The 15,730-nt window shown below is 44.2% G+C and overlaps 1 protein-coding gene and 1 pseudogene across 1 annotated transcript; both read right to left on the reverse strand.

Annotated features, from left to right (window-relative positions):
- Nucleotides 1–2,763: 2,763 nt before the first annotated feature.
- LOC125532496 lies at nt 2,764–7,068 on the reverse strand (annotated as a pseudogene).
- A 2,508-nt stretch (nt 7,069–9,576) lies between these two features.
- LOC125519028 lies at nt 9,577–14,081 on the reverse strand. The gene is made up of 3 exons (XM_048684171.1): nt 13,716–14,081; nt 11,035–11,146; nt 9,577–10,021 (listed from the first exon to the last, which is right to left on the reverse strand). Exons 1-3 carry the CDS (start codon nt 13,987–13,989, stop codon nt 9,985–9,987), a joined length of 423 nt encoding a protein of 140 aa, XP_048540128.1. The 5' UTR covers nt 13,990–14,081; the 3' UTR covers nt 9,577–9,984.
- Between the last annotated feature and the right edge of the window lie 1,649 nt (nt 14,082–15,730).

Genomic DNA, 15,730 nt, shown 5'->3' on the forward strand with positions numbered 1-15,730 from the left:
AGCAAGGATGAGTTTGCTCATACATACATGAACATCTACTAACAAAATCTTGTAATTAGTTGGAATCATGACCATATCAGTATGGGGATCATCAAGTAATTGCATCTGGACTATTGTTTCGAAACCATCATCAACTAATTGCATCTGGATTATTTCCATGAAACCATCCTTAGAACAAGAGTATGCATATGGTTATGGAAAATTAAATCTTAAAAATACTTAATCAACAAGTGCAGAAATTGTACTAATAAATATTGCACTGACTATGTATGATCCGGAACTGAAATGGGCATGATCAGGAAAAATAATTTTTCTGACTAATGTATCAGCATATGAATCATCACCTAGTTGCACAGAATATGTACAGGATTTGGCACAAGCTTAATTCTCATAATAGATTACATAGCGTTGGACTGATACAAAATTAAAACTGCACAAATTGACTTGAAACAAATTTAGATGGATGATCGACCGGAGTGTCCAGATCTAAAGATTAATCAAGCAGCTACTTGAACGAGCACATGTCAAAGCTTAATCTTACAGGTATGGAACTAGAGGACGGTGAACCTTACCAATCAACTTGAAGGGAAGAATCGGATCTAGCGGCAGCATGCCCAGCCAACCAAGCGTTCGATGCCGCTACGGCGGCTGCGGCAGCTTCAGGTCGCCCCATCGGCAGGGGAGGGACGCCATATTTTGGGTCTTGTCCGTCTGCTCCGTCCATCACCTGGGATGGGGGCGCCGCTTTCTTCCTCCCATTGCCAGCCATGTTGGTGCTCAAGGAACCTGCAAGGCGCACGGGTGGAGGATCAAGTCTGCGGCCGTGGATTTATGGGGGTAGCGGCCCTAGGTTTCTTCTGGCGGGCTCCAGGATCGGGATGAGTAATTTGGCGCGCAGGTTGGGCGAGAAGGAACAAAGGCGCGGCAAGGAGAAAATTTTCGCGCGAGGCAACGAGAAGGATCCGGCTGTGGCCGTTCGGCGCACGGATCACCGATCGCGTCAAAATCGGACCTAAGATGTCATCGCTTAAATAAGCGAAGGCAAGACCCTTTTTTCGGTTTCTCTCTCCTCCACCTCACCAATTAATCTACGTGGCACTTCTAAGCTAGCACCATTGTACATGCCCTTAGCGGGTGGTCTAGGTCCGGGAGAGATTCTAGGAAAGATGGGTCGTCCGTGCATTACTGGCCATAGGAAAAGGTCATGCGTTAGTGGCCTGGGTACGTGCATGAAGGTCGTTCTAGTGGCGAGTATTGTGGCCGGCTGTGTGTGCGTGCGTGTGCATGGGATGTTCGTGTATATGTAGGAGAATTAAAGCCACTAAGCAAGGCCGGCTGGGCCAAAAGCATCGGCCAGTACAGTTGTCAGAGACAGTACTTCGGCGACTAGCGGCGGTCAGGATTATCGCCAACATAGTTGAATGTGCATCTGCAAACAGGTTACTCTTGAATGATCCAAACAAACCACCCTTTTAGGTAGTACAAGAACGTAATATGCACGTTATATATGTTACTTCCAGTCACATCAACCATCATTCATCTAGGAAGTAAGAGGAGGGATTAGCCCCAGTCCTTTGCATCATGAAATATGAGTGAAAATGGGTTTGAAATTGGCTCATTTTAGCCAATTTAAAGGCACTGCTAATTTTAATTGTGAAGAGAAGGCAAAATGACAATTGTCGGCGCAGCTCTGGTTCTAACTGTCATTCTACTGCTAACTGCATTTGATTTCATTATTTTACATCCTCGTAAGCATGTGATAGGTATTGACCAAGTCAGTAAGGAGTTATTATCATATCTTTCATCATACGAATACACCTCAAATTCTTAGGACACTTTACGCTGCTTGCATACAAGTGAACAAAGACTTTTATCAGGGGTTGCGAGTCGGAGCGAGTGAGCGAGGTGTCGAGCACATGATTTTGCTTCTGTCGGGATGATTGATTGAATAACCTGTCAGGATTTTTGGTGAGACCTGAAACACCATCCGTTGTAGATTAATTCTGGTGATGCCATGAGTGTCCTTGAATTTAGGGCGTGGTTCCATGTTACTTAAATACTACAAAATGAAACATGAATTTGCAGGGCTCAAAATTGATGTTTACATACATTGTGCTGCAAAATTTGCAGGGTTCCTTGGATTTTAGCTCGTTTGTTTGGGATGAGTTTGAATAACCATCGTATGTTGATTCTTCCGTGTCGAATACATTGTGCTGCAAATTAATGTGATTTAGCTTCAGCTGCAGCATGTATTGTGGGATAAAAAAAATCACCTGCTGCTGCTGCTGCTTTGCTGGTTATTGGCAAAATCCATGTCTAAGTGGTTGATAAAAAATTATGGAACCTTGTATACGTTATTAGGCATAAATATTGGGATTAAATCATCTTGTGATACTCCCCGGTCTTTAGGTGGACAAAAGATTGTATGGTGCAAGCTAATCAGATACAACACTGGGCTACATGCATGACAGGAATGTTGTACACACCCCAAGGCCAGCAGACAGCAGCAAACCAGATCAAGATGAGATCGTCTCGGCCAAGGTCCAGGACGTCGATTCAGAGATGCTCGACTCAACGCCAAGCAGCAGTCGCCCTACACCGCGGGCCCCGACAGTTCTTGACCAAGAACGATTGCGGTACAGTTGAGTTGTAGAAGCAAAAATCACAGGCCATCCCCCTAGCAGAGCAACAATCAGGGATCAGGCCTATCATCCAAGAAAATCCAGAGTTGAAAAAGTTTCTTGAACAAGCAAAAAGCCTGTGTCTTCTCAATTAACTAAGCCAAGCAAAAACAGATAGATACATAGATAGCTCACAGACACACATGTGAGTATATTATCCTAACTTGTACTGAATCGGGGAGATTCGTTTGATTCACATTACAAATATCTGAACTAGGTAGAGGCCAAAGCTCAACAAAGCCGATTGATTACAGTCACGACATAATCTTATACATTGCTCAAATGAATCAAAATCCATGCCCTTTCTTCCTTGTTTACTCCTGCATGGACTGCCAGAGTTCCTTGGCTTCTCGAGTGGCCTGCCTCCGCTCTCGAACTAGCCTTGGTATCTCCTTCCATGTCTTTGGTTTAAGTGCCATCACTGCACATATCGCAAATGGCGTCAGAACAAACACGTACAAACTAATGTAACATAAAAATATATATCATACTAAAGTAAAATAATGGAGAACAAACTTGTACAGACATGCCGGCGTGGTAGATTTAATGGAATGGATGACTGCATCTGTTTATTAAATGTGGCAAAGATAGAAGGACGTGCTGCAAGCATACCTTCATAACGGGCATCTAGTCCTTTGATGGCAATGCTGCCCAGGCGCTGCTGCAGGCATCTAGGGAGCTTCTTTACATCAGGACAGCGTATAATTGCAAGAAAGTAAAGAGACCTGTATACTTGCGGCTCATTCGGTAGGGATGCCAGGGTACTGCATCTTTGAAGATTAAGGACATCCAACAATGGGGGGTGCTCTCCCGACAGACACTCCAGCGATGTCAACTGCATCTCTTGAGGGGTGCAGGCAGACGGAGAGTTCCCCTCAACATACCAGTACAGTCCCGTATTTCTAGAGTTTCAAGATGGGGAGGAAGTAAATGCTCACCTGCAGTTGTTGCTGCTACTAGTGGCTCTGGCATGATAGGACTTTTGCTCATGGTGGTAGTGACTTCTGGTTTCTGGAGCCCACCCAGCTGGCATGATAGGACTTGAATACTAGTGCAGTCATCAATTTCTAAGGTCTTTAAGGACAGAGGAAGATTTAGAACCGCCGGTAAACTATCACATGCAGACAAACATAGATTTTCTAGGCATGGACAGAAGTGATTCATGGGTGAGGATGACAACTCTGATACAGCTGTGGGCATGATTTCCTCACTACAAGAAGACCCTTGGAGTAACTCAGACATGTCCTGCTGCTTGCCTAAAATGGACTCAACTTTAGGGCACCACTCAATATTCATTATCTTGAGAGATGCCGGGACATTGAACATCTCTACCAAACTTGGACAATACTCTAACTGAAGAGACTCCAGACCTGGCAGGTGTTGACTCCTTCCGGATGCCAATGGCTTAAGAGGTGCTTCTCCGTATCCGGTCAGATTTTTGCACTCACTAATCTCCAATTTCCTCAAGGATACTAAGCTTTGGAACACTTTCTCTGGCCAGTGGACGAGCACATCACATTCATGAATTTTCAACTCTTCAAGATGTACAAAATAGTCCCACGGCTCTAGGGCACCTGATCCAAATAATAAGTTGCAGCATCCTAACTCCATAACCGTAAGAGGGGATTTCTGGTTCCATTTCTCCTTGTTGTCCATGGGTACAATTGAAGTGCAGTCACCCTCTGATGTTGTCTCTGTGCCTTCTAGGTTCAGTACCAGATTGGTCAGTGAAGACAAACATCTGACTACAAAATGGAAGATGTCTTGCTTGCCATCTTGAATTTCCAATAAAGTGAGTTTTGGCGCTTCAGGTAAATCTATCATCTCTGGGCATCTCTGAATTAACAGTTTCTCAAGCTGAGGAAACAATGTCCCTTCGAGTGCATCCCATCTCTGAAAGCTCTGCAAGTCTTTCATTTCGATCACCTTTAGGGCAGGAAACGCTGAGTGTGCCAATGTATAACCACCCTCACCACAAGGTCCTTCTAGCAATGGTGCTTCAGGCAACACTGACAGCTTTGGGCATTTCTCAATTGATAGTTTCTCAAGACAAGGAAACACTATATGTTGTCCTTGAGTCTCTTCGATTGCATCCCATCTCTGAAAGCTCTCCAAGTTTTCCATTTTGAGCACCTTTAGGGCAGGAAATGCTGAGCGTACCAATGTATAACCAGCTTCACCACACGGTCCTTGCAGCAATGGAGCTTCAGGTAATCCTGCCAACTTTCCACAATTACTTATAAACAACTCCTCAAGCACAGGAAATGTTGTCTGTTCTTCTTGCCTCTCATCTATTTGCCACCATCCCTCAAAACCCAACAGATGGTCTAGCATAAGCACCTTCAGTTTTGCAAAAGTGAAGATTGTACTGCATCTGAACAAAAATTGCAATTTTTCACAATGAAAAAGATATATCTCAACCATGTTTTGCAACATACCCATGCACTCTCCTCCATAGGAATATATCTTCAGAACCTGCAGCCCATCATGAGGTTCGAAATTGTCGAGAACCTTGCTGTCACAAACAGAAGTCCATCTTAGTGTCAGTTCTTTGAGATCCTTCTTCTTACCAAGATATGCCACTTCCGCTTCCGCTTCAATATGACATATCACCAGCTGACCACCAAGGTTTAAATTCTGCAGCTCTGCAACATCACTGCAATTCGGTCCGGTAACTGCTGCCACAAAACATGTCAGCGTCTGCAAGTTCGTTAGTTTTCCTAGTTCTGGAGGCATGCTCTTCAACGTCCGACATCCATGAGTGTAGAGGTGACGGAGGGAAGTCATATACTTCATTTGCATTGGAAGTCGATCAAGATAAGAGCAGTTCGAAAGGTCCAACACTTGCAGGTTATATAGAATACTCATATTTTCAGGAAGTGATTTGATAGAACTGGTTGAGAGATCAAGGTACCTCAGGTGATGCGGATACATTGATTTCAGAAGAAATGATTCTGTGCCTCTGATACAGAGCTTCAAGGCGTGCAAAGAGCTATATTTTGATAGATGCTTCAATGAACTTTGCATAGGACTATCACATATGAGAGTTTGAATGGCAGGGGATTTTTTCTCCAAAGAATCATTCAAAATACCTTCTGTTCCTTCACATGGGAAAAACAAATGTCGAGCAGTATCTCCAAGCAACTCAATTTCACTTAGCTCCATAGTCACAGCAACACATTGCTTTTCCATAACAGACATTGCAATATCATGCATAAGATCGTGGATTTTACATGTTGTTCTGGAATAATACTCCCAGTGTTCTTTACTCCTCTTATATCTGAATACTTATATCCTCAGGAAGTGCTTTGATAGAACTTTCTGAGAGATCAAGGTACCTCAGGTGATGCAGATACTTTGCTTTGAGTAGAAATGATTCTGTTATCAGAGAGAGCTTCAAGGCATGCAAAGATCTATATTTTGAGAGATGCTGCAATGAGCTTTGTACATAACTATTGCATAGCAGAGTTTGGATAGTAGGGGATCTTTTGTCCATATCATTCAAAATACCTTCTGGTTCTCCACATGACAAGAACAAATGCCGAGCAGTATCCGAAAGCCACTCGATTTGACTCGGTTCCTTAATTGCAACGACACATTCCTTTCCCATAACAAACATTGCAATATCATGCATAAGATCATGTATTTTGCATGTAGTTCTGAAACAATACTGCTTGTCGCCCTTAAATTCCTCTATGTCCAGAAAGAATGACCTTGATGCTAGTTCATTGAAAATATGCTTTCCAGTGGTTTCAAGACTATCTTCCTCATGTTCTGGGATAAAGCCATTTGCAATCCATAGTTGGATAAGCTTCTCCACATTAATCTTGTAATCCTTGGGAAATATGGCACAGAAAGCAAAGCACTGCTTCATGTGTGGTGGCAAATCATCGTAGCTAAGCTTCAGTATTGGCAAAATTCCAGTTTCCTCGGTACAAATACTGCTTCTAGATGATATAGCCTTCCATTCTTGCACGCTGGTCTTGGTAAGAAGTACAGATCCTAGTGCAGTTGCAGCTAAAGGAGAGCCACGACATCTCTTCACAATCTCACCAACCATCTCGAGTAGCTCGGGAGGCTTTTCATTCTCTGAACTGAATGCTCTAGCCACAATAATTTCCTTTATGAAGCTATCCTTCAAAACATTGAGATTGTAGGTTCTATCTGCACCCATAATTTCAGCAACTTGTTTATCACGGGTTGTTGTCAACACTGCACTACCCATGCCACCATGCTGAAGACAGACCTTCAAACGTTCCCACTTATGGACCTCTCTGTTCCAGACATCATCCAATAAAAGGAGATACCTCTGCCCGCTGACAAGTTTTGGAAGTCTATCCAGTGGTGGTTTGTCTGTATCATAATTTTTCTTGGGGGATGCATCAAATTGGTGTTATGGAAAAGACGAGTCCTGGGCGGCATTGGTGGATCTTTGGTGTGATGAGGCTGGAGCCTGGGCGGCTATGAGAACCCAAAATAAGGCTAACCGAGGGACGGAGGGAGTACATGCTCAGGGAAACCGAAACCACTATCTCCACAAGGCAGTTAATGTATGACTAACCCCATTAAACATTCTTCTTCTTCTATTTACCATCACTTTCTTATGTATGACTAACCTCTGTTTGGTGGTGCAGGAGGAGAAACTGAAGCGGCCGCTCTCACACATGCAGGCATGGGAGATCGCCCATACGCGGAAGGACCCCAAGCCTGGCCAGCCCAAGTACTACGGCAAGAAGACCGCAGGGAGGAAGAAGGCCTACTCCGAAGCGTATCTGGAGTTACATGGAGTACACACGCCAGGAGACCATGGCGTGGCATCAGAGGCTTTATGAACACCAAGTGTAGAGGGATAGCCAGATGCAGCAGGCTTTTCAGGATATGGCGGCCGGCAGGTGTCCTCAGTTCCCTACAGCACAATGCCCTCCAGCACATCCAGTGCTGATGAGCTTTGAGGAGTTTGTGGCACAGAACGCTGGCCCCTCGCCGGTTAGTTCATCCCCAATCTATTCACCCAAAGCATGTCATGCCTTTCAACACAGTCATAGATCCCGTGCATATGTCTTTTCAACATGTAGGGAACAGGTGGATCTACCGTTGGCGGTGGTCTTCGCAGCACTCCGGAGACACGGAGCCCGACCACTTCGATCCATGGAGGCGGAGGAGGAGGTGGAGGCGGTCTTGGCGGTAGCGCTGTCGCTAGCAGTGACGACCTGGGCTTTGGCCGTCTTGGCGGTGACGACCTCCGCGGTGCTCGATGATCCTTGTGTGGTGATGATGCTTGAGATGACTTGTGTGTGGTGATGATCATTTAGATGACTTGTGTGCTTCTCTATATGCTTATGCTTATGTTGGTTGTGATGATGTTCATTTAGAGACTTGTGTGTGATGATGCTTATGCATATATTGTTGTGATGGTGCCGGATGATATCCCGTTGTGTTTTATATGTCTATCCCATCATATATATCTGCTGATATGTGCTGCTATTTGAATTGAATTGATCTGAAAACAAACAGAAAAAAGAAAAAAAAAAGCAAAAGCAAACTATGCCGACGGCTAGGCCGTCGGCATAGGGCTAGCGTGAGCTCCCAGTAGCTGACACGTGGGCGCCTATGCCGACGGCCTGGCCGTCGGCATAGTTTGAAACTAAGCCGACAGCCAGGCCGTCGGCATAGGCGCCCATGTGTCAGCTACTGGGAGCTCTATATGAAGGACTATGCCGACGGCCGAGCCGTCGGCACATCCCCGGTCCACGAGCAACGGCTGGTCGCCACGTGGCACACCTATGCCGACGGTCTAGCCGTCGGCATAGCTTTTGACTAAGCCGACGGCTAGGCCGTCGGCATAGGGGCGCCACGTGGCGACTAGTGGTTGGGCAGACTTGACAGCGGCCGCCGTTAGGCGTGATCGTTGCCGACGGCCGGGGCCGTCGGCATAGATGTACGGCCCCCGTCGGTGTATCATATATGCCGACGGCTTTTCTGTGCCGACGGCCTCCCTGGCTGTGCCGGCGCATATGTTGCCGACGGCCCTATGCCGACGGGGGCCGTCGGCATAGGCCTATACCGACGGGACTCAGGCCTATGCCGACGGTCCTGGCCGTCGGCATAGGGTGCGATTCCGGTAGTGCCTCTCTCTATCTAGATATTATTTCTAGGCAGTACTCTCTCCTTCCAGGTTTGTCAGGTTGCTAACTAGACCTGAAAACATTCCCCTCGGTATTAGCTCGAACTAGCAACCAGGCTCTTTTGTTTTAGCGGTGACAGTTCCAGCTTCTAGGTGCATTTATGTACCTTTTCAGCTTCTAGGTGCATTTATGTACTTTTTCGTATTTTTCTTGTCTTATTTTGCTTCTATCATACTTATGTTTCCTTTTATTTGTTTTCCTTTTTGAAATTATTTTTCTTAATCGTTTTAATAGTTATTGTGTAGTTCTTGGCGTGTTTAACTAGCTGCTAATGGAACTGTAGTTATCTTACAGATGGGTCGTCGGTGGGAATAGGATCTGTGGGAGCAGGTATTTTGGAGGAGACGTGCTCTCTCCTGTGGGGAAGGAATTTGATTCTTTCTTCCTTGGAAAAAAGGGGATGCTCTTCTTTGGCAAAGAGGGCTTCTTTGGAAAAGGGGATGCTGATGGATGGGTTGGGGTCATGGGATTGCTCCACTCACACGTTGGCTTCCCCAGTCACATAAATTGTTCACTAGGGTTTCTCCCCGGTCAGTAAGTTCTCTCTATCAATGAAGAAGACGCATGAACAGTACAACTGAGGCAAGCAGCTCATCACATCTACAAATATGAGATCGGTATCAGAATTTCTCCCCAAGTAATGAATCGGATAAAACCACAGTTTCAAAAAGCATCTGAACAAGTTAAAGGTAAATGTCTCCACTCAGCAATAGCGCTTAAACTAGATATAGTTCACAAACGTGAGTATCCCTACTTCTACTAAAATATGATTTGAAGGGAGCATTAATAAAGCGTAAAAGATGGCGGAAACTAAATATACAGACTTGACGAAAAGACACATGTTGTCATACAGCAATTTTTCATGAGAAACTCCAGAACAAAAATTGCATAATTACGACTAATTCACAAGCAAGCGTGACAAACAAAAAACTATAAACCCATCGAAAAATCTTTTTCGCGCGAACAAATCTAATAAATCTGAAAACCTCATAGCACACAGACATCTAAGAAAAATGGAAGCACGCATAGAGATGCTAGATAGCTTACTTCCTCGCTTTCAGAATCTGGTGAGAGAAGCTCTAGTGCATCAGCTACATCAATTGTTCCACACTTTCTTGTTAGTTCAAGTGCTTGCTTAGCCTTCTGCACATTATCCTAAACAAAATAAGCAACCAGATCATTTACAAACGAGGTCAAAATAAATGTTATCAGAGGAAACACACATGATTCAGAATATTCATTAGGACCAGCTTTTGCGCACAAACAGACAAAGATCAATAGAAATGTGTGAAAGCATCTTTTAATCTTACAATTAACTAGACTGGACCAATTGAACAGCGGATTGAATAAAAAAGGCATGCTTACACCAAAAACAAAAATACTAACTATTGTGGTATATTTCGTCAACAACTTGCTCAATACAACCTTCAAAAGATATAGCATCCCTGCTAGATGGAAACCAACCACTACATTTGCAGTATTATGCGAAGATGAAGAGATGATTTTTTTCAGGACAGAGCACCAACATGCTTGACAAACAACATGATGCAGAAGGTATTAATAAATAGAATAGTGGTGAGAAATAATAAACACCTAGTTGCGTTATATAATCCTTAGAAAATGAAACACGACAAACAACCAGTTTGATTGCTGAACAGTAATCAGAAGAACAGAAATGAAGTTTGGTGCAAATAAGTTCAATTTGCTCTGAAGGAAAAAAAGAATGCTCTACGAGATGCAGCACTACAAGATTGACAGTTGAAGATTGCTGAATTTAGAGAAAACTGAAAGAAAAATTTCTGTATGTTTATTTCTAAGCTTGAAAAAAGGCAAAAACAAAGCAGTATCCAGCACCCATCATATATGTCATGACAGAGTAACCAGCAAAGCCTTTTATAGGCGTTTCCAAGCATTGGCAGTTATACAAAAAGGGCCATCTTTGTCAGGATGGAACTTTTGTATGTAACTTATAACACTGTGATGCTCTGATAAAATCCGAGAGCAAGCAAAAAATAATAATGAATGTAACTTTCTGTAGAAGAGAATGTACTCAAAGAAATGAAGCAGAATGCGTAGAATACCTTTTCCCAATGGAAAAAAGAATTAACAAGTCGTTTTGAAAACCCAGCACTTGCTACTGGGAGTCCATGATCCTGAATATGAGTTACCTGTGCAAACAAATTGGAAGGAATATATTCAAGCATCCCTTCATCTTGTCCAGTTGCAGGAACCAGTTTCCAGTTTGAGCAGCCGGTCCATTAAAGGAACCATTTGAATAACCTACAAAGAACATAATAAATTACTCATGGTCTCCCTCTCTCCCAGGCAAATGTATACTGATATCTATACAGAGACTAGAATTCAAAATAATAGCAAGTGAACAGGCACTGAACCTTTAAGCACTTATGCTGCATGTTGCCTCATACGTAGCTCAGCTATTGTAAAGGAGATATAATGATGTATACAATGGTATGGTGTATATCCTAAATGTGGGCTATCTATGCAGGAGAACAACAATTACCCTCTAAGCACTTGATTTACATATATACATGAACCACAAAAACAGGAATAAGAAATGCAGCCTAATGGGTCAGTGCTCTTTTAGAAACTGAAGCAACTGCATTCTCATCATGAGGAGCGACCTACCATTAATGTTGACCATGGTCTTATTTAGAACAACAGTTTCAGTGAAGATTTAAACATATACATGATTATGTGTGCTTCAGGAAAGAAAAGTCTATATTGTCACAGGCGCAGCAATACATCATGGCAGCATTTGATAATGCATAATATATCATGGTATCGTATTCAGATTAATAGGCAAGTTAGCATGGATTGAAAATACTACTGGGTGACTGCAGGTGAATATTATACTGTAATGACTTGCTTAGAGTGTTATGACCCACTACCGGGCGATACATGTCAAGGGTGTGCCTCTTAAATTCATGCGGAGAACATAAGAGACTAGTAACCATTGAAAGTAATATCAGTCGTCAACCATCATCATTTGACTTTCTGTTCGATGAGACCAAAACTAGATGATGGTAAGGTTTGAAAGTAATATCACTCGTCAATCGTCATCATTTGACATTCTATTTTATGAAACCAAAACCAGATGATTCTAAGGAGACAGAGAAACAAACAGAAGAGGTAATGAAAATGCAGCTTGTACTCGCATTCCGCTCATCTGAGGTTGGTTTCAGGCCTCTTATCACTTATTCCAGGAGTGAAGCCCCTAGCAAGCTTTAACTGCCTGAGCTCTCAGATGGATTAGAGCAGTCCAAATTCAGGGCCCTGTGCAGAGACAAGCACGTTCTACGATAGAAATTCGCTATATGGCAACCGACCACTAGATTTGCAGTATGAGATGTGATTTTGCAGAACATATTACAGGAAATTCGAACACGGAAAATGGAAAGAATACATACCGAGTGACGAATCATTGGTAATCTGGAAGGCAACTCTGGTTTCGGATGTGCAGAGTTGAGCAACATCTATCTAGGCTAGGGAACAAAACAAATTTCCCAGCCTCTATCTATCTAGTTCACCTCCTTCTCCTTAACTTATCTGGCGAAACCGCACTGCCTCACCTCGCTAATTTCTAAGGAACCTGCGGGGAAATGGTGGTTAGGGTGGAGATTTGGGGGAGAGGAGTGTTTCTGGACCATGGCTCACTCGAACCTATGCTCGGCACCATCCGATCTAGCAGAGCTCACATGTGGATCCGGGCCCTGTCATTATTCAAATTTCTTTGATCTCGTATTGTTTACTTTAATCCCTTTCTCCTTCATGGTTGACTAGGCCTGCACAAGCTACATATTTTTATAAACATGGTGGGCTGGCTCACCTCCCCATGTTATTGTAGCACAAGAGCCCAAGCCTATAATTTCAAAACAATGATATTCTGTTTGAGGCCTGTTGGCACTGTTCATCTCCCCTCACCATATTTCTGTGCTGAGTATGAGTGCCTACAGCAGAAACTTCTAGCTTCGTATTATGAAACATGCTACAAGCAATTCTCAAAAAAGAAAACGAAAAAGAAACATGCTACACGCATTTTTCTCACATTCAAGATTAAGGAAATGTCACATTGGTTTTGTATTTACAAAATAGTTTTAAATATTTTGGTGTCCACCTTGGATTTTGTATGGTGATTTTTCTTTACTTTATGTGAACTGAAATGCTTTCCCTGTCATAATTCCGGTTCCAAAAATAAATGGCGCACTGCTTCAGACTTTCCTTAAATGTTGGCACCAACAATACAGTAATCTTTGTCTCTCGACAAAACCAAATGCATAGCACACCCAAAGACAAGCCGCACTCGTGGCTAGATTTTCTTTTTGCTGAGAAATCAAAATTTGGCCTCACTTCTATAAGAAAGAACCTGAACCCATTTAATATACGGCGTAGTACAGTCTATTCTTGCTTTTGCGAATGTCTTTAAAAGGATAGCCGTTTCTAAACTGGAGTATTTGTATATCATATATGACAGTACAAGATCATTTTCAATGTCAAAATCATCATTATTGGTAGCTGGCCCGCATAGCGAGGGATTAAACAATTATAAATAGAGCAGGTGCATGGGAGACATCCCAGGCAAGTGCACTAATTTATTCTCTACATTGCTAGCATTCAGTAGGTTTATTAGCATGCGTAGGCCTTGTAACCCATCTCTTGATTGTTCCTGCTATGCTTTACTGAACCCGCCATGCACAGATCCCTGTAGAAGCTATAGTGAGATGTGTGGTGCTGAGCATAGGTGTGGCTAGACCATGGTTTTATGCAAAATTTCTGAGATTTGGGGGCAGGAAGGAAGGGAAGAGGAGGGGAACCGGCCAGTGCGGAATACCTTGAGCAGCGGCAGCGGTGGTGGCGGGTGGGCGGGATGTGGGTTTGGAGGCCGAAACTCGGTGCCGATGTCGTTGCCCCCCGCCACGCTTGCCCTGCTGATGCCGGTGGCTGTCGCCGCCATGGACGGACGGACGGCCGGAACGCGAGCGGCGGTGGTGGGACTCGGGAGACTGACTGCGCCAGCGAGTAGCCGCAGCATGAAGCAGCGCGGACGGACTTGGAGGTGGCGGTGGCTTGCGCCGGCGGCGGTCCGGCGGGCTGGGCGTCCTCATCTCCGCTCGGCGAAGAGGAGAGCGGAGAGGGAGATGCAAAGCTGGGCTGGGCTGGGCTCGTGATTTGATTTGGGTTGGGAAGTCTTTCAGAATTTGGCCCGCTCTCGTCCCTCACCCACGGCCTGCTCTACCGACGGCCATGGTTTCTCTTCTAAAAAACAAATCGATGAACTTTTTTTAAATTTGAAAAATTGATGAACTATTTATGGAATTTTTCCAAAAAATTAACTATTTCTATAAGTTTGTGAACTTTTCAAAATCGATGAACATTTTTCAAAATTGTGATTTTTTTCAAAAATTGATAAAAAAAATTCAAAATCGATGAAATTTTCAAAATTATTGAACTGTCATCCCTCACCCGCAGCCATGGAGGTGGCGGTGGTCCGCGGGCCAGGCGTCCTCCTCTCCGCTCGGCGAAGAGGGAAAAGGGGAGAGAGATGCAGAGTCGGCAAAGCTGGGCTGGGCTCGTGATTTGGAACCCGGCCCGCTCTCGCCCCTCACCCGCGGCCTGCTCTACGGATGGGGATGGGTTCTGTTCTTCAATAAAAAGGAAAAAAACTGATGAGGATGAGTTGAACTGCCATTTAAACCAACTTCTTCATTCCCTTTTTCTCCTTCCTCTTAAAAAACTTGTGTCATTCTTTTTTATAAGCAAGCATGAGATTAGACTAACAGTATAATTACAACAACAATCACGCTGTTCTCCAAAGTTGGCGAGAAAGTGAGAAGTGATGACAACAAAACCAAGTCGCTAAGATAACAACACATTTGCCAGTACCAAAATTAATGTGCACAAACACTCAACACAGAGTGAAGTAAATTTCTCAACAAGATGAAGCTTTAACCTTGCGTGTTATTAATTAGGAAATTCAGAAATGTGGAGAATGGAAAGGGACGCGACAACTAATTGTAGTTGTAACTAACAGTTCCACTTGTTGTTGAGTGGTTCGTGCGGGAAGTCCACATTGGAGAAGCGGGCGATGCAGGGGTCAGTGAATATGATCACCCCCTTCATGAGTGGGCAGCGTTCCTGGGCCATTCGGATGGCCGAGGAGGCGTTACTATCGCCACGTCACAATGCAAGGGCATATATGGCATTTTGAACTGTGCCTGATCTTCCTGCTTCAAAAAAGGCTGGGTGAGGCGGAAGTAAATCTCGGAGGGAGGAGGCTAGATATTGTATATTTGCTTGGTAGGTGTATTCCAAGTGCGGCGGCTGAGTGGTTGCGAGTGGATACGGAGTATGGAGAGGAGGAGGCCCAGGGCGAGATTGCTGAGTGTACTTGTTTTTAGAAGCACGGGTCATGTGGATCACCATATTGGTTTCGTGATTTGTAGAATATAATGGTACACTATTATGGGGTGGACAGGGGGCATGTGCCCCCCCCCCCCCCGCGCGCTTCTCATCTAACGCTTCAACTGGGTGTAGCACAACACACTCAACACAGCACAGGAGAACACACAAGCTAGTGTAGTGCGGAATGGAAAAGAGAAATGTGCAAGGAAGAAGTGTTGCCTTCTGCACTGTGAGAAAGAGAAGGGCTGAGGCCTATGACATTTTTGCAGGCCACCATTATTTGCCTGGGTTGTATACCGAAGATGTTAAATGCATCACCGGACTACCTGCTGGCCCTTGAGAGTTAAAGTCACTGGCTACTAGCTCGTGTGAAAACGAAAGACTTTGGTCTGGTCTTGCAGCACCACTTGTGCGACACCACTGTTATGATTCAGCCTACTGCCG

The sequence above is a fragment of the Triticum urartu genome, chromosome 1 (genome assembly GCF_003073215.2).
Source record: "Triticum urartu cultivar G1812 chromosome 1, Tu2.1, whole genome shotgun sequence".
NCBI classification, from domain to species: Eukaryota; Viridiplantae; Streptophyta; class Magnoliopsida; order Poales; family Poaceae; genus Triticum; species Triticum urartu.

What these genes read in the sequence shown, in the direction of transcription:
- LOC125519028 (XM_048684171.1), bottom strand. Translation starts at nt 13,989, where the DNA reads ATGAGGACGCCCAGCCCGCCGGACCGCCGCCGGCGCAAGCCACCGCCA. An exon ending in CACCGCTGCCGCTGCTCAAG is followed by an intron (nt 11,147 to 13,715) that starts GTATTCCGCACT and finishes TGTTCTTTGTAG; the next exon opens with GTTATTCAAATGGTTCCTTT. An exon ending in CTTCCAATTTGTTTGCACAG is followed by an intron (nt 10,022 to 11,034) that starts GTAACTCATATT and finishes TATTTTGTTTAG; the next exon opens with GATAATGTGCAGAAGGCTAA.